The sequence below is a fragment of the Lynx rufus genome, unplaced genomic scaffold (assembly GCF_022079265.1).
Source record: "Lynx rufus isolate CCGP_SWC_20201006 ecotype Redwood Valley unplaced genomic scaffold, mLynRuf1.p SCAF_6, whole genome shotgun sequence".
NCBI classification, from domain to species: domain Eukaryota; kingdom Metazoa; phylum Chordata; class Mammalia; order Carnivora; family Felidae; genus Lynx; species Lynx rufus.
In genome coordinates this window covers 140,780,009-140,799,144 of record NW_025814878.1, presented here as the reverse complement: position 1 = coordinate 140,799,144, position 19,136 = coordinate 140,780,009, and the positions used below count along the sequence as shown (strand labels likewise).

General features: G+C 40.7%; 1 protein-coding gene across 1 annotated transcript; it reads right to left on the bottom strand.

Annotated features, from left to right (window-relative positions):
* Positions 1 to 18,060: 18,060 nt before the first annotated feature.
* Positions 18,061 to 18,484, bottom strand: LOC124529231 (nuclear transport factor 2-like). The gene is given in 3 exon segments (XM_047103063.1): positions 18,061 to 18,320; positions 18,323 to 18,340; positions 18,343 to 18,484. Coding segments are annotated over 3 exon segments (420 nt in total).
* Between the last annotated feature and the right edge of the window lie 652 nt (positions 18,485 to 19,136).

Genomic DNA, 19,136 nt, shown 5'->3' with positions numbered 1-19,136 from the left:
TGGATGGGCAGGGGAGATTTTCTGGCATTAAGTTTTACCGGCATAACTCTGAGATTAAGGAGGTAGATTCCCTACCAGCCCCAAATACATATTGACCAAGATTGGATTTGAAATTGGACAGTTGAACTCGGCATAAAAACTTGATTTTGGTTTTGAATATGTCTCTCTGTGTTGTTAGGTCTCGTGTCAAAAACTACAAAGTTAAGTATTAGTGTTTCATGCTCAGTTCTAGTTTGGTATAACCATTTGTGCGATAGGATTTTCTTTGCACGTTTTTGTAGCTAAAAAAGCTATGTGACAAAAAGTCAGTGAGCCCTTTGAGAAGACCTTTCCCTTCTGATAAATGCTTCCTGTGCCAGTTCAGGCATCCGTAAGGAGAAAGTGGGCCAGACACTCTGTTATTATTCACAAGGCAGGAAACTCTTGAGAAGAGCGCCATGGAAAGAATGGCAGCCTAAAATTAAAGATCCATTTGGTGTGTGTGGAGTGTGTTTTTAACATGTATTTTTTCCCCCTGCTATCATAAACTCAATGACTAACATTCCATCCAGTGGTACAGATATAGAAGGAAAAGTTGGAATTAGTATAAAACAAGGTGGTAAGAAAAAACCAATCCTAAATCTAGGGTTCAGTAAGGAACAAAGATGCTACAATGGTTGGTAGAGGAAGTCACTCTCATTTTCAGGGCACCATCTTTTAAGCCACGATGGGCTCCATTTCAGATTGTCAGAACCAGTGTGGGAAATAATCCCAAATAGCCATTCAGGCTCTGGTTTGAGCTTCTTGATTTATTGTCTTCTCATTTGGGTAGCCAGGGTTTGGGCTGGGTAAAGAAATGATGGGGGAGGATCCTGAACAGCTGTCTTTTAATATTAAAACCTTCTCTGTTTGACACTCTACAGTTTACAAACACTTACATGCCAATCTTTCTGTTTAACACAGCAATAGACTTTTTTTTTTTAATGGATGGCAAAATGAAAAAATAGGAGAAGTTGGATGACTTAAGGTTATATTGCAAAACATAAGAATCAGATCCTCATGACAACCCCAAAGAGTGCTCTTCAGAATGGGTGGTGGGAATGTGGGTACTCCAAGAACGGCGAGAAGGGTGTGCAAGGAGCTGTTCAACAAGTTGGCAGGTGCCGGGAACAAGAACAGTGTTCAAAGCAGAGCGCTTGAAGAGGTGAGGTTGAGGCAGAAGTAGCTGCAGATCACGGAGGGCCTCACATGTTTGCTGAGGACTTTGGATTTTACTTTCTAAAATAGGGGTACTTTCTAAAAAGAGCCGGATAGTAAACATTTTAGGCTTTTGGGCCATATGGTCCTTCTTGTAGCTACTCCACTCTGCTGGTGTCGTGCAAAAGCAACCAGAGACCATACGTAAACAAATGGACATGGCTGTGTTCCAACAAAACTTTATTTATAAAAAAACGGGTGGCAGATGAATAGAATGTGGCTTGTGTGCTGGTGTCTGCTGACCCCTGCTCTAGAAAATGGCGAACCACCAAACCTTAAAGGCAAATAAAGCATGAGGCATGCATCGCTTCTCTAAAACAGGTCTTCCCACCCGATGGCAAATACAGCAATAAAACTGAAGTAGATGTATTTTCCCTACTCTGTCAAGGAAGAGTGATTCCATGGGAGTAATGGTTAGGGCCCTTTGTCTAGATGGAGTGACCACAGGTTCCCAGTTTGCCTGGGATAGGCTGCTGTATATATTTTGCTCAGCGTTATACCTAATGTACCCCTTTTCACCCACAAAAGTTTTCCTGTTTGGATAAATTGTATATGGTCACCTTATTCTAATCCTAAAAGGGGGTTCACTTTAGAACTTCCACAGAAGGATAGATGCTGGGCCTAATCTTTTGTAGATGGTGTGATGGTTGAGAAGACTGATAGGAACCCCACCAGTCGGAGGAGGTCCTGGCTCTGCTCTTTATTAGCTGTGTGGTCTTGGGCTAATTGCCTGGCTTTTCCAACACAAGATTTTGTTAATTAAAGATTGGAAGTAACGGCTCCTTATGTTAAATGGCCATGTGGATATAATACAATGATTTTTGAAAAAGTTCATGAGGGACATGATTTGTCATATGTTACCCAAGTGGAGGAGAGGCAGAATTACAAATGGGTAGAGCCTTGGACCCAGACAGAGGGCTAACCCAGTGACCCCTACACACCATTCAAGGGACTTTGGAGAAACCATTGCCTCTCCCAGAGCCTCAGAGTCTCATTCAGGCAAATGATACAACCTCTTCAGAATTGTTGTAGTTGTTTAAGATAATGTGTATAAATGCCAAGGACGTGCCTGGCACAGAGTTACCACTCAGTGAAATGCAGGGATTATTTTTCACACAGTCACATGCCATATCAAAGCTTTTATTCATCTTTACTTTGACACATACCTCAGATTGTTTGCCCCATTCACCTCCTGTAGGATCAAAATGTTATTATCATTTTGCTTTTTCTGTTTTTTAAGCCACATCCACTCAGTCAAGTTTCAAAATTGTGGCAATGATGTTGGTGACAATGACAGTAACTTACTGAGAAATTTTTAGGTTACAGGCATCTCCACATGAAGCATATTTCCTTTGTGGTCTAAGGTGGCTCATGCTAACTTCATCTGCCTTTTGAGGCTCTGATGTGCTTCTGAATCCTTGATTTCCGGGACCGTTTTTGGGTCCTGGGAGAGCTCCCTGTGGTTTTTCTTTAATAGGGAAGGCCAGATGAAATCACAGCTTGAGGAGGAAGAGCTGTGAGCATCATGCTTGTCTCTCCTAATGCTCTGCCTACACCCTTCTATCATGTTTGCTTGAAGACCTGAAAATAATTGGTTGAAACTGTGATTCACTTTTAGCCTTTTATTCAAGTCTGACAAGTAGGTTTCTCCAAATAACATGCACTATAAATGGCTTGAGTCCAATGAGTAGTCTTTTTGGACATGTGATCTATTGTCCTTCTTCCTTCCTTGAGAGGGAAATTACAAGCTTCGTGTATTCTCCTTCCATTTCTATAGAATGTGGGTGCTAATTTGAAAGCGGTCTCATAAAATGGAAGCAAACAAGCTAATTAGAAATATTTATGGGCCTGTTAGTGCATATATGTCTAATTGAAATAACAAGGCTCTCCCTGAAGGGGAAAACATTACTTTGGTTGTAGGAATAATTAGCTTGTGCTTTTTAACATTGAAATGAGATAAAACCCTTTCTCTCCTGATCAGATCCAGTTTTACTTGACACTTTCAGACCACGGTGTCTCCAGAAGGACTTATTCATATTTTTATTATTTTTCAATCAAAGCTGGACTTGCATGTTTCTTATTTCCCTGAGATAATCATTTTTAAGTCTTTTGGTTGGTTATTTTAGTACTTACCTCCATGTGTCTAAGTGATAGGTTTATATTACTCTTTTTAAATAAGTTCTTTAAGTTTTAACTTTTTAAATCAAAATTACATATATGAATATATTTAAGGATCAAATATTTCTACATTACTTGTTAGTAAAAACCATGTCACCTAACCCACTTCCCCCCTTCTTACAGGAAACTACTTTTTTTTAATTTTTAAATTTTAAAATTTTATTTTTTTATTGTTTAAAATTTACATCCAAATTAGTTAGCATATAGTGCAACAATGATTTCAGGAGTAGATTCCTTAGCGCCCCTTACCCATTTAGCCCATCCCCCCTCCCACAACCCCTCCAGCAACCCTCAGTTTGTTCTCCATATTTATGAGTCTCTTCTGTTTTGTTCCCCTCCCTGTTTTTGTATTATTTTTGTTTCCCTTCCCTTATGTTAATCTGTTTTGTCTCTTAAAGTCCTTATATGACGATTCTTTTCTGTTTCTTGAATACAGAAAGAGGAAACCACTTTTTGACATATGCAACTCTAGTTAACATGGTATTATTGCTACTTCTTGATTTTTCATCTTTAAAAATTATCTGTTGGTTTTGCACTTGGGAAGATGAAAATTTAGTTTTCTTTTATACATAAGCCAGTAGCTCTATCCTAATACATGCATGCTTCCTATTTCCCCTCCTCCCAACATAGTTTTACCATAATTCTGGAAAGATCCCTATTCTGTATCTACATTATCATGACTATATTAAAAGTGTTCATGGTTGGGCCATGTCACACACTACGGTTTTTTTTTTTTGTTGTTGTTGTTATCCTGTAGAACATTTTTTAAATGGTTTTAGATTATCATTTAAAAATACCTTTGCTCAAAGAAAGCTCGAGTAGCCATACTTATATCAGACAAACTAGACTTTAAATTAAAGGCTGTAACAAGAGATGAAGAAGGGCATTATATAATAATTACAGGGTCTATCCATCAGGAAGAGCTAACAACTATAAATGTCTATGTGCCGAATACGGGAGCCCCCAAATATATAAAACAATTACTCACAAACATAAGCAACCTTATTGATAAGAATGTGGTAATTGCAGGGGACTTTAATACCCCGCTTACGACATTGGATAGATCATCTAGACACACGGTCAATAAAGAAACAAGGGCCCTGAATGATACATTGGATCAGATGGACTTGACAGATATATTTAGAAGTCTGTATCCCAAAGCAGCAGAATATACTTTCTTCTCGAGTGCACATGGAACATTCTCCAAGATAGATCACATACTGGATCACAAAACAGCCCTTCATAAGTATACAAGAATTGAGATGATACCATGCATACTTTCTGACCACAGTGCGATACAGCTTGAAATCAACCACAGGAAAAAGTCTGGAAAACCTCCAAAAGCACGGAGGTTAAAGAACACCCTACTAAAGAATGAATGGGTCAACCAGGCAATTAGAGAAGAAATTAAAAGATATATAGAAATAGACGAAAATGAAAATACAACAATCCCAACGCTTTGGGATGCAGCGAAGGCAGTCCTGAGAGGAAAATACATTGCAATCCAGGCCTACCTCCAGAAACAAGAAAAATCCCAAATACAAAACCTAACAGCACACCTAAAGGAAACAGAAGCAGAACAGCAAAGACACCCCAAGCCCAGCAGAAGAAGAGAAATAATAAAGATCAGAGCAGAAATAAACAATATAGAATCTAAAAAAACTGTAGAGCAGATCAATGAAACCAAGAGTTGGTTTTTTGAAAAAATAAACAAAATTGATAAACCTCTAGCCAGGCTTCTCAAAAAGAAAAGGGAGATGACCGAAATAGATAAAATCATGAATGAAAATGGAATTATTACAACTAATCCCTCAGAAATACAAGCAATTATCAGGGAATACTATGAAAAATTATATGCCAACAAACTGGACAACCTGGAAGAAATGGACAAATTCCTAAACACCCACACACTTCCAAAATTCAAACAGGAAGAAATAGAAAGCTTGAACAGGCCCATAATGAGAGAAAAAACTGAATCAGTTATCAAAAATCTCCCAACAAAGAAGAGTCCAGGACCAGATGGCTTCCCTGGGGAGTTCTACCAGACATTTAAAGCAGAGATAATACCTATCCTTCTCAAGCTATTCCAAACAATAGAAAGGGAAGGAAAACGTCCAGACTCATTCTATGAAGCCAGTATTACTTTGATTCCTAAACAGACAGAGACCCAGTTAAAAAAGAGAACTACAGGCCAATATCCCTGATGAATATGGATGCAAAATTCTCAATAAGAAAATCGAATTCAACAGCATATAAAAAGAATTATTCACCATGATCGAGTGGGATTCATTCCTGGGATGCAGCGCTGGTTCAACATTCGCGAATCAATCAACGTGATACATCACATTAATAAAAGAAAAGATAAGAACCAAATGATCCTGTCAATCGATGCAGAAAAAGCATTTGACAAAATTCAGCATCCTTTCTTAATAAAAACCCTTGAGAAAGTCGCGATAGAAGGAACATATTTAAACATCATAAAAGCCATTTATGAAAAGCCCACAGCTAACATCATCCTCAATGGGGAAAAACTGAGAGCTTTCTCCCTGAGATCAGGAACACGACAGGAATGTCCACTCTCACCGCTGTTGTTTAACATAGTGTTGGAAGTTCTAGCATCAGCAATCAGACAACAAAAGGAAACCAAAGGCATCAAAATTGGCAAAGATGAAGTTAAGCTTTCACTTTTTGCAGATGACATGATATTATACATGGAAAACCCGACAGACTCCACCAAAAGTCTGCTAGAACTGATACATGAATTCAGCCAAGTTGCAGGATACAAAATCAATGTACAGAAATCAGTTGCATTCTTATACACTAACAATGAAGCAACAGAAAGACAAATAAAGAAACTGACCCCGTTCACAGTTGCACCAAGAAGCATAAGATACCTAGGAATAAATCTAACCAAAGATGTAAAAGATCTGTATGCTGAAAACTATGGAAAGCTTATGAAGGAAATTGAAGAAGATATGAAGAAATGGAAAAATATTCCGTGCTCATGGATTGGAAGAATAAATATTGTCAAAATGTGAATACTACCCAAAGCTATCTACACATTCAGTGCAATCCCAATCAAAATTGTACCAGCATTCTTCTCGAAGCTAGAACAAGCAATCCTAAAATTCATATGGAACCACAAAAGGCCCTGAATAGCCAAAGTAATTTTGAAGAAGAAGACCAAAGCAGGAGGCATCACAATCCCAGACTTTAGCCTCGACTACAAAGCTGTAATCATCAAGACAGCATGGTATTGGCACAAAAACAGACACAGACCATGGAATAGAATAGAAACCCCAGAACTAGACCCACAAAAGTATGGCCAACTAATCTTTGACAAAGCAGGAAAGAATATCCAACGGAAAAAAGACAGTCTCTTTAACACATGGTGCTGGGAGAACTGGACAGCAACATGCAGAAGGTTGAAACTAGACCACTTTCTCACACCATTCACAAAAATAAACTCAAAATGGATAAAGGACCTGAATGTGAGACAGGAAACCATCAAAACCCTAGAGGAGAAAGCAGGAAAAGACCTCTCTGACCTCAGCCATAGCAATTTCTTACTTGACACATCCCCAAAGACAAGGGAATTAAAAGCAAAAATGAACTATTGGGACCTCCTGAAGATAAAAAGCTTCTGCACAGCAAAGGAAACAGTCAACAAAACTAAAAGGCAACCAACGGAATGGGAAAAGATATTTGCAAATGACATATCGGACAAAGGGCTAGTATCCAAAATCTATAAAGAGCTCACCAAACTCCACACCCGAAAAACAAATAATCCAGTGAAGAAAGGGGCAGAAAACATGAATAGAAACTTCTCTAAAGAAGACATCCGGATGGCCAACAGGCACATGAAAAGATGCTCAGTGTTGCTCCTCATCAGGGAAATACAAATCAAAACCACACTCAGATATCACCTCACGCCAGTCAGAGTGGCCCAAATGAACAAATCAGGAGACTATAGACGCTGGAGAGGATGTGGAGAAACGGGAACCCTCTTGCACTGTTGGTGGGAATGCAAACTGGTGTAGCCACTCTGGAAAACAGTGTGGAGGTTCCTCAAAAAATTAAAAATAGACCTACCCTATGACCCAGCAATAGCACTGCTAGGAATTTACCCAAGGGATACAGGAGTACTGATGCATAGGGGCGCTTGTACCCCAATGTTTCTAGCAGCACTCTCAACAATAGCCAAATTATGGAAAGAGCCTAAATGTCCATCAACTGATGAATGGATAAAGAAATTGCGGTTTATGTACACAATGGAATACTACTTGGCAATGAGAAAGAATGAATATGGCCTTTTGTAGCAACATGGATGAAACTGGAGAGTGTGATGCTAAGTGAAATAAGCCATACAGAGAAAGACAGATACCATATGGTTTCACTCTTATGTGGATCCTGAGAAACTTAACAGGAACCCATGGGGGAGGGGAAGGAAAAAAAAAAAAAAGAGGTTAGAGTGGGAGAGAGCCAAAGCATAAGAGACTGTTAAAAACTGAGAACAAACTGAGGGTTGATGGGGGGTGGGAGGGACGGGAGGGTGGGTGATGGGTATTGAGGAGGGCACCTTTTGGGATGAGCACTGGGTGTTGTATGGAAACCAATTTGACAATAAATTTCATACATTTAAAAAATAAGTAAAAAAAATAAAAAAAATAAAAATACCTTTGCTCAATTTTCTTTGAATTTAGCACCAATTTCATCCCAAATTTTCCCACACCAGTATGTAAATGTGTGCTTGACCCATTCTTTATACCTGGTATTCTTCCATTGTTTTCTGGAAGAAACATCTAGAGCCTGCTGCACAGGCTCCTGTCTACGTTTCTTTCTCTCTGTTTTATGTTACTTCTCTTACACCTTTACCTCTCTCATGTACTGAATACCCTGGATTGGGAAGCTCCCTTGTACTGATTTATTCTCTCATTTTGATGGAGTCTACCCTCCTGAGTAGCCTCCTGAGAAAAGCAAAAATAAAAACAAAAAAAAAACTATATGAAAAATGAGTTATTTGGTATCTTGCGTGTTTGAAAACGATTTTATTTTATGGTTGCACTTAATTCAAGGTGGACCAGGTTAGAATTCTCAGTTGGAAATAATTTCCTTTCAGAATTTTAGAAAACATTTTGTTACAAACATTTCTGAACATATAAAAAAGCAGAGTTCAGAGAAGTTCCGTGTGCTCATCCCCAAACTAGTGGCCTCAACAGCCATCAGCACTTTGCCTACTTACTCCAACCGCCCCTCCACCTACTACCTGTTGGTTTGTTTTGCTGGAACATTTTCGAACAAATTTCATACATCATCTCATTTCACCTCTAGCTGATTCAGAATGAATCTCCACAATAAAACAAAGAACGTTTTGTTTTTTTTTTTTTTTACATAAGCACGGTGCCATTATCACACTGAACAAAATTAACAATAATTCCTTTATATTACCCCCAAAACAAATCCATATTTAACTTTCTCTGATTTGCCTGTGAATAACTTTTATAGATACTTTGTTTGGTTCAAGATCCAAACAATTTCTACTCATTGTATTTGGTTGTTATGTTTCTGAAAGTTTTAAGCCCCCAAATCTCCTTCTCTCTTTAGGCTCCAAATCTCCTCCTCCACAATATCCCTACCCTTTCCCCACCCAGTGCCCTTGGGTTATTGAAGTGATAAGAATGCTCCGTGTTCTGGATTTGGCTGATTGCCTTCTCATAGTAGGCTGACTTGTTTTTCTATTTCCCATATTTCTTGTGGACCAAAGATAGGCTTAAAGCCTTGCGTAGCTTCTATCTAGTTCTGCTGTCTCCCAAGAATGCTCCATAGGTGGTAAGAGCCTCTCACTTTTAGTTATCCTAAGCTAGAACAGTGGTTCAAGTAGTGATAGCCTGATCTCATCTTTGTAATGTTCACCAATTTTTCACATGTTATTTTAATATCTTTTAATGATGATCATCTAATCAGTAATCTTATTATGGAAGTTGTAAGATGATATTTCTATCATTTCCATTCATATATTATTGGAAATCTTATTTTTAAAAAATGTTTCAATGTTTATTTCTTTTTGAAAGAGAGAGAGAGAGTGAGAGTGGGGGAAGGACACAGAGAGAGAGGGAGACGCAGAATCTGTAGCAGGCTCTGAGCCGTCAGGACAGAGCCTGACGGAGGGCTCAAACGCACAGTTCGCGAGATCATGACCTGAGCCGGACGCTCACCCAACTGAGCCACCCAGGCACCCTTGGAAGCCTTCTGATTGAATGACTCTTCCTTATTTAGGAGGGCTGAACAGTTTATACTAGAGGAATAAGATAATCTTTCCCATTTAATTACTTTCAGGGTAGTGTGCCTTGGAAGCCTCTTCTATTGTCAAATGAATTTTATCTTTTTTTAAATCCTTATGAACCAATGACTTTTTAATAGTTAATTTGTTTTACTCAATTGCTGTCATTATGTGTTTGATGGTTAGATTGCCTATTGGCTAGCAGAAGCCTCTTGCCCTCAGAGATTTAAAGGCATTGATCCACTGGCTTTTTAAAATTGCCGTTTTTTAAATCCTTTAAGTAAAACGAACTTTGTTTCTCTCTGAAAGTTTGTGGGATCTTTTCTTTGTCTCTGATGTTCCAACATGTCATAATGATGGAACTATTTTCTTTCTTTTTCCTGGACTTGCTTATTTACTTAGGTGACCTTTTCAGTCCGCAAATGTATGTCTTTCGGTTCTGGGAGATTTTATTTAATTACAAGTTTGATAATTATTTTCCCACCCTTTTCTCTGTCTCTCTTTCTAGTATTCTTATTTAGATGTTGGATCTTTTTCTTATTTTTGTCTCTCATATTTTTTTCAGTCCGTGTGTTTTTGCTTTACTTTCTGGGACATTTCCACAACTTAATCTTTTCTGCTGAGATTTTCAATTTTGACATCATTAGCTTTAATTTTAACTTTTCACCTATTGTTTTTAATATCCAGTGGAAAAGCATATTTTGTGTTCTCTGAATATTTCCTTTCATATAGTCTTTTACCCCTTTCATGGGCATAATGTCAACTTCTTATCTCTCTGAGGGATTAATAACAGGGATTCTTGAGAATGTATTCTTCCTGTGTAAGATTAGGGACTATTACAAGATGTTTTTCACTTCTGACATCAACTTCAAATTTGGTGTTCACACGACCAGCTTCAGATTTGATACTTTATGAGGACTCGCAGAACTCACAGAAAGCAGTTATACTGATAGTTATGGTTTAGTACAGTGAATGGATACAGATTGGAATCAGCCAAGGGCAGAGACACATGGGCTGGAGTCCAGGAAAATTCTGAACACAGAACTTCCAGTTGTCTTCTCCAAGTAGATTTGTGGACAGTGTTACTGGCTCTTGGCAACAGCATGTGATTGGTCACGGAAAGTACTGCCAACCAAGGAAGCTCACCTGGCCTTAGTGTCCAGAGTTTCTCTTGGAGCTCAGTCACACAGACAAGTCAACTTGCCACATGGCTGACTTGAGTCTCCAGCCCCTCTGGAGGTCCAGCTCCTAGCGCACTACCCAGGCCCCTATTATAAATCACCTTTGAGTCTCTGGTGTGGCCTAGGGCCTCCAGGTAAACAAAGACACTTTTATCAGGCAGGACATTCCAAAGCCTTAGAGTTTACTTCCCAGGGTGTAGTCTTCTTCAGAGTGATTTTTTTATTTGCTGGTTTTTGCCTCTGTATTTCACCTGTAGGTGTTTTGTTTTTTGTTTTTTGGTTTTTTTTTTTCAGACATCAGGGGATTTTTACTATTTGCTTATATTTAAGAGCAGAGAAACAAAAAGTTGATAGTAGCTATGTTTGTATGGGTAGGGTTATCTGCCTGGGTAATCTTTTGAATCCCTTATGCTAGTGTATTTAAATTATTTTAAGACTTTTCCTTTGGGGATGGTCAGATTTCCCAGAGCATGCTCTTCTGCTTTCTTGCCCAGAGAGTACAGAAGTAGCTGCCGGAATTCTGGGATCTGAGCTGGAAAAGAAGACAGGGAATTTCAACATTCAGTCTGTACGCATTCGCACAATCTCTCTGAGCATCGTATCCCCATTCTTAGCTATGTCTGGTGCCATGCAGCCCCCAGACCCTCTGTTCTACCTTTCCCCTGGGATAAACCTCCAGCTTTCTAGCAGTGAAAGGGATGAATTGTTAAATTGATTTTCAGCTGTCCTCGTATTTTTAGCACCGTCTTTGTCCCTGCTTCCAGAGTTGCCTGGTCCCACTGATTCCTATTCTTTTAGGATTCTGTGTTGAAATCAGATTAATTCTCAGCTTTTCCCACCGCTGATTTAGGACTGAACTTTGGAGCCTCACATATGGTTCTAAAGGCTGTGCATTGCACCCATGTGAGTGGTCTGTGTGTGAATGGCACCATATGCAATTAGTGCCCTAGGATTGTGAAGCACGCAAGATGGCCCAGCTTAGATTTTCTTGGATCTAATGAAGGAGTTACACCTCCTCTTTCTACATTACATTGTCCAACATTTTGTTTCTGTTTTCTTCTCTTCACTTGTACTTGAACTTATCGTTATTATGTTTAATCCCTTACTGTTGTTTTAGTATGAGCTGGCAGGAAGAACTGTTAAATGTGTGTGTTCACTATCTCCCGCCAGAATTCTCCCAACAGGTTTTCTGTGTTCTAACAACACAGTCTACATATGCTTACGGTTTCAAGCATGTATACTTTTGCATCCAAAGAGGTCCTTGTCCCCAAGTTCTAAGCAGTCTGACAACCATCGGGATTTGCAAAGGTGATGGCGGTGGCAACCGTAACGTACAATTAAACTATGAAGTTGTGGGGATGGGCGTGTTTGGTTCGTGCTGTTAGCAGCCACTAGGAGTTGCCTATAAGAGGTCAGTAAATGGGTTAGATGGAAGAAATATGACGGCAGCTGTGCATCCGAGAATGCCCCTTAGGTACAGAGATGGGGGAACAAGGAATGAATGAGAAAGCTTGGCTTAGGCATTCTTACGCAAATTAAGAGGCAGTGTTATGGATGCAACTGAACTGAGCAGTAGCTAGCTGTGCCTGTTGGCTCCACTGTCTATTACTTTTTTCTCCTAGGCTTCTGGGTCTTGAAGATGGAGTGTCTTATATATGCACCATTGCAACTGAACTATTTATTGAGTGCCTACTACTTGTTAATAAGTCCCTACTAATCATTCATTCTTTAGTGAGAATTTAAAATACAGATGCCCCGTGGGAGAGAGAACACGTTACATTTTGTACTTGTCCACCCCGAGTCAATCAATAAATGTATGCAGCTCATCTTAACTGGTTACTCTTAAATGGTTAAGAGTAAGACAGTAAGGGAGTGAATATGTATAGTGAATAAAAGCACTAATATTGCTTCCCAACTCTGTTTTGTATGGAAGTATTCAATGAAATTACCTATCAGTTCTTGTTGGGGAAGAAAACATAGCTTTGTGGTTAAGATTGATGGGGAAAAGTGTGAGAAACATTCCTTTGATCCAACAGCTGAAAACACTTGAGAAACACACACATCTAGAAAGGGAAACAAGAAAAAGTATTTTTATTGGCTCCATATTCATGAATTTATCATTAATTTTTTCTTAATTAAAATTTTATTACTATACAATGGCTCTGGTCATACAAAAGAAGGTTCTGTATGACCAGGATGTAGCATCTGGTGCTGCTTCTTTTGGGAATGGTACTTGAGAGAATTAAGTCTATTCTCTCTGGAAGTGAATTTGCACACCAGAAGTCATGCAGAAATAGTGCTTCTAGAAAAGAATGGCACCATCCTTGTTTTAAGAAGTACTGCAAGAAAAAGCAGACTTAGACCCGAGTGCCCTACTTCATAGGTGGAACAGTTACAGACGCTCCCCTGCAACGTGTCACCATGGGGAGTGGAACCTAGCACATCCAGTCGAGAGCAAGGGATGCCATCACAGCCAAGGGTACGTGTAGGTACAAATGGGACAGCTCATGGGCACGTTACATTGACCACATGCTCAAGTTCACAGAACAGATGCCATGCAGCCCTGGAAGGATGTCCTCTGACTTCAGTTGGTAGGTCTTGGCTGTGGGAAAGGGAGGCTTGTGGTGTGGCTGTTAGAGTTGAGTTAGAACTCAGTCTTGTTCTGTTTTGATAGTCAGGAGGCCACAGTTGCTGTGGTGATGGTCAGACGTGGCCAGAGCCCTTAAGTGTGATATGAGGTAGAGAAAGGAAGAGGGGTTTTAGGAGATGAGGAAGCCAAAGGCAGAGACGCTTTAAAAAAAAAAAAAGCAATAATAATTTATTAGAAAAAACTTTTTTTTTGGCAACCATCACCACTACTTATTTCCAGAACTATTTCATCATCTCAAAGAGACACCCTGTACCCATTGAGCAATAAACTTCCCATACTGTCCTTCCCCCAGCCCCTGTTAACCTCTGCTTCTCTGTTTCTATGAACTGCCTGTTCTAGATACCTCATATAAGGGGTGTCATACGCTTGTCCTTTTGTGTCTGGCTGTTTTTCAGTTAACATAATGTTTTCAGTGTTTGTCTGTTCATCTCTTGATGGATGCCTTGAGTTGATTCTACCTCTTGGATGTTGTTAATGCTGGAGTGAATGCTAGGGTACACATATTTGAGTTCCTCTTTTCTTTTCTTTTCTCTTTTCTTTTCTTTTCTTTTCTTTTCTTTTCTTTTCTTTTCTTTTTTTTTTGTTGTTTGAGTACATTACCCAAAAGTAGAATTGCCAGGTCATATGGAAGTTCTTTGTTAAACATTGAGGAACAGAGAAGAGCTTTTAAAAGTGAAGTTTATTTTGGGGCACCTGGGTGGCTCAGTCGGCTAAGCATCAGATTTCGGCTCAGGTCATGATCTCACCTTTCATGAGTTTGAGCCCCGCATTGGGCTCTGTGCTGACAGGTCAGGCCCTGGAGCCTGCTTCAGATTCTGTGTCTCCCTTTCTCTCTGCCCCTCCCCTGATCATGCTCTCTCTCTATCTCAAAAATAAATAAAAACATTAAAAAAATTTCAGAAAAAAAGAATGGCTGTACCCTTTAAAAAAAGTGAAGTTTATTTTCTTTTCCTAAATGTTTATTTGTTTTTGACAGAGAGAGAGAGCGAGAGAGAGAGAGAGAACGCATGATCTGGGGAGGGGAAGAGAGAGGGGGGACAGAGGGCCTGGAGCGGGCTCTGTGGTGACAGCAGAGAACCACATGGGGGGCTCAAACTCATGAACTGTAAGATCAAGACCTGAGCCAAAGTTGAACGCTTAACTGACTGAGTCACACAGGCTCCCCTAGTTTATCTTTTTCTTAATGGGATACTGAAAGGATGAGATTTGGTGAAGTTGTTTGCAAGCATTCCTTAGTTTCCAGAGGTTTCTCTTGGTAAGTGGTTGTTATTGGGTCTTGGTGAAATGGCATTATATGCATGTTTCCCTCTTTTATTTTCGGGATCACTAAGAAGGTCTCGGTTGAATAAGGTCTATCATAACGACTTCTATTTGAGATGGTGGGAAAATACACCAGGACACAGGCTGAGAGGGGCTGCCTCTGTGTTTCCTGGCCCCGCTTACGTCGTGCTCTTCATGTCTGGTGATTCGCTGCTGTGTTGTTCATGGGCAGAAGAATGTCACAGCCGTCTGGGAATTTTGTGGTCTAAGTATATTTTCTTTTTCTTCCTGGACTCTTGGGGCATTTTTCTTAAGTTTCTGGTTAAGTTTCCCCACACTGTTCCTGAGTCAGGATCCTGTTGATTTGGTGGTGGGAATTACTAGAAGTACTGTGTCTTCGGAAAACAAGACATACACTAGTGTGATGGCCGCATCATGGCCACGGAGTGGAGACTTTGGATGTTGTCAACTATTACTGATATGATGAAAGTAATTGGAATGGCCTCTGAACGAGAGTTGCCAGATGATATTGCATCAGAACTGGAGTTGCCAGATAAAATAACAACACGCTCAGCTAAATTTCTATTAGGTAAACAATGGGCACTTTTTTTTTTTTAGTATAAGTGTAAGTATATCCTATGCAGTACTTGGGATATACTTATACTAAAAATCAGTCATTTTGGGGCACCTGGGTAGTTCAGTTGGTTAAGCATCCGACTTCGGCTCAGGTCATGATCTCATGGTCTGTGAGTTCGAGCCCTGCATCGGGCTCTGTGCTGACAGCTCGGAGCCCGGAGCCTGCTTGGGATTCTGTCTCCCTCTTTCTCTGCTCCTCCCCCACTTGCACTCTGTCTCAAAAACAAACAGTAAAAATGCAGATGCTCAGGTTCTATCCTATGGAATCAGAATCTGCGTAAAAAAATCATTTTTTTTTTCTGAAATTCTAATTTAATTAGGTGTCGTATATTTTTATTTGCTAAATCTGGCTACCTTCCTGAGAGCACTAAATGCTTGTAAGGTCCTTTCTTTCCGTCAGAGTGTTCTTTAGCACAGGTGCCTCTTGCCCAATGCAGCTGGCTTGTGTTTTCCACGACAGCCAGGGTGTCCGCTGTGGAGCCTGGCGGGTACCACTGGCACGTCGGAGAGGCGGTTAAATGGATACGCTCTGAGGGGCCAGTGTATCCACAATACAGGGACTTGATTTTCAAACCTGGAGGTTGAAATCTTGACTGAATTGAGACAGTGCGTGTTCAGACCTCGGAGAGGTGGGGAATTAGGAGAGAGGGGTGGGTAGAGTTCTGGGAAAAGGGGAACAGGGATCAGATGAGCCACCTTGTCCGCATTTGTGTCCCAAGTACCATCATCCCAGGCGTGAGTTGATGGTCAGCCGTTACCTTTGCTTCCAGCCCCTGGCTGCTGGTCAGCATGGACTGGCCCTCAAAACCGAGTCCTTCCCTTTACAGCTCCTGCCCCCTGGTGAAGTCGTCTCCTGCGGCTTTGCAGATCCAAGCTTTCATGTATCTGAATCTTGTCCTATTCTATATTTTATATTTTAAGCCCAATAACGATAGCCCCTGCAGCTGCTAGGTAAAGTTAGGCAAGTTCCATCCAGATTGGCTTTCTGATGAGGTTTGATAAATTAAATTATGGTCATGTGTAGAGGAGTGAGTGGGGAATGCTGATTTAGATGCATGTCCTAATGCCTCAGCAGCACAGAGCTCCCCGAATCTCTTTTTTTCCTTTCTCATGCTCTCTCTCTCTGTCTTTTTTAGATTAAAGAATTCTTTCTCTCTTCTCCCCACCCAAACCAACAGAAGCCAATGTCCCGCATTTCATAGGAAAGGGTTACTTTTATAAAGCATGGGTGTGCTGTAAAAGGCATCTGAGGAGCTCATCTAGGTTGTTTTCAGCTTACTTTCTTTTTGACAGCTTTAAAGGGCCTTTTAAAATTGCCAGGAGAGTAGATTCATATTTTTATCATTCCACCTGCATAGCATTTTAGACACATTTATATTCCTGAAAGCATAATAGTACATAACATTTAGCATTTAATTTATGACTCCTGCCACATCTGGTATAAAACTCCTTCTGAAGCAATAAATCAACCTCTTCATGTCAAATTGCCATTCATTCTTTGACCTCCTCCATAATTTATGGTTTGTGAGTGCAAAATGGGAGAAGCAGCTTAAATCAAGTGGGTTTTAATTAACAATCTTAGAAAATTCAGAATATTTGCAATTTATCCATGAGGGGAAAGGACTTTGTTGGTGGAAAGAAAAGTGTGGGGGGAAGCAGCCTATTTTCATGGGTAGAAATGGAAGTCTGTGCTGGGTGCTTCAGAACCACAACATGAGGATTTTTCTGTACTTTGAGCCAGGAAAACAAAGTGATTCTGATAGGAAAAGCCATCCAAGCTCCTAGGACAGAATTCATTTTCTAGGAGAGATTTTGAGAGGAAAGAGTAGGGGGAGACAAGGCACCACCTTCTGCTCAGTGCAGCCTTTAACAGAGTTGCCTGGCTGCTGACACGGTGCCTTTCATGTCAAACAATTTTATTTCTAAGCTTTTCACAGTGTGTCCTAAGTAGCTTCTATTAGCATTGTCCTGTCCGTTTCCTTGGCAACAGAGCTGGTCAATTTAGACACCATTTAAGAGCTGTGCAAAAAGCAACAGCCAGCAGTGTGATGGGCAAAATTACAGAGAGCAAGCTGAATACAATCCTTGCTGGAGGAGACGTGTTTTCTTCCAGGGCCCATTTTATTTTAATTAAAATCGAAAAGCTCTTTTAAACAAGGCCCTGGATTAAGCACAGGCCAGAGTCATCGGCTGTACGACGGTACAGCCACACTCCTTAATGTTGTCTCTTTAACCTTAACGGATTGCTTGCACTTTTTCTTTCTTTCTTTTCTTCCTTCCTTCTTCTTCTCTTTTTGTTTTTTTTAAAGAAAATCTTCATGGTTTTATTGTATCACGAGGCATTGTAACATCTGAACAAATCAATATCTGGGCGATGAGGCAGCTGCTTTATCTTTCACTTTTTTGGGTGACTAGAGCAACTTGTCAGTAGATTAAAAAAAAGAAAAGGAAGAAGAAAACCTTTGCATCACTTAAGTCTTTCCGAGGCATGTACTGGAACAACACAAACTTCTGGCAGATGCACCTGGTCTGGCATGCAGACATCCCGCACGACACCCGGGTAGTGTGCCCGGCTCCCTCTCCCGCTGCAGGGCTCATTTAGGGATGGGATTTGGAGCATCTGCAGAATGCGAATAGTGTCAGGAAGAGGAGGGGGAGGAGACAGCAAGAGCGCCTGGCTGGGAGGGGGAGGAGGTCAGTTTGTGCAGGGCAAGCCTGATCATGCCATTGCTGCAAACCCAAGCATCGTTGATGTTCTTTAATAGGAACGTGTGGTGGAACCCCACGGTGGGGTCTCCACCGACCTTGAGCTGGCCCACAACCATGCTGATGGTGCAGCTGTCCGGCACAGGATGATGGTCTTGCGCCACGATGCCGAGCTGGGTTTTCTGGAACGGAGGCTAGATAATTTCTCTACATGGCGTCTTTCCCTAGGAATTGTTGTCCTTCCCGTGATGTGTCAATACAAATTGTGCCTAGTTGGAGTCTGTTGTTATCAACTAACTGGTAATAATTTCGAATGAAGCCAGATCCGGTCTGCTCCCAAATTGGCTTGTCTCCCATTCTGGAACATCATCCGACCTCATTGAGACCCTCAGGATGGCTTCTCCTGTGACTTCCAAGAGGGTCGTTGACACATACATCATTTCCTACTTCACTCCAGTCGTCTGCTGGAGGCTGACTGAGGCCAGGACCTTTGAGGAGCAGAAGTGACCTTGACCTTTCACCCACTGGGCTCCAGCCTTCACAGACCCTCGGGTCTCCCAGGGGCTGGCTCCATGGCCGTGGTGGCAGTCTCCTTGCACTTTTTCAGATAAACAAGGACGAAAACCCTAGGGGCAGCATGGTAGCTTGTCACTAATCTTTAGAGTAAATACAGAACACAGAGAGATGACTTCATGTCTGCACTTGTGGGTAAGTGGAACAGGAGAGAACCTCCAGCTGTACACACAATGATTCCAGTTTATCTTGTGTAAGAAGATAAACCTTTATTGCAAATACCTTTGGTGGGCTCATTTGCTATTTATCTCATTTCATTAGTTGCGAGACTGTATGCAGCCAGTTTTTCCTGGTGACCTTATGTGGAACATTTTGAACATGGAATCAACTAAAACTTTGGAATTTTCAGGACTGAGCTCTGTGTTGGTAATTAACGTAGCACTTACCGTTGCATTCATAGTTTTTTTTTTCCCCCTATGGGTAGGACAGGATACAG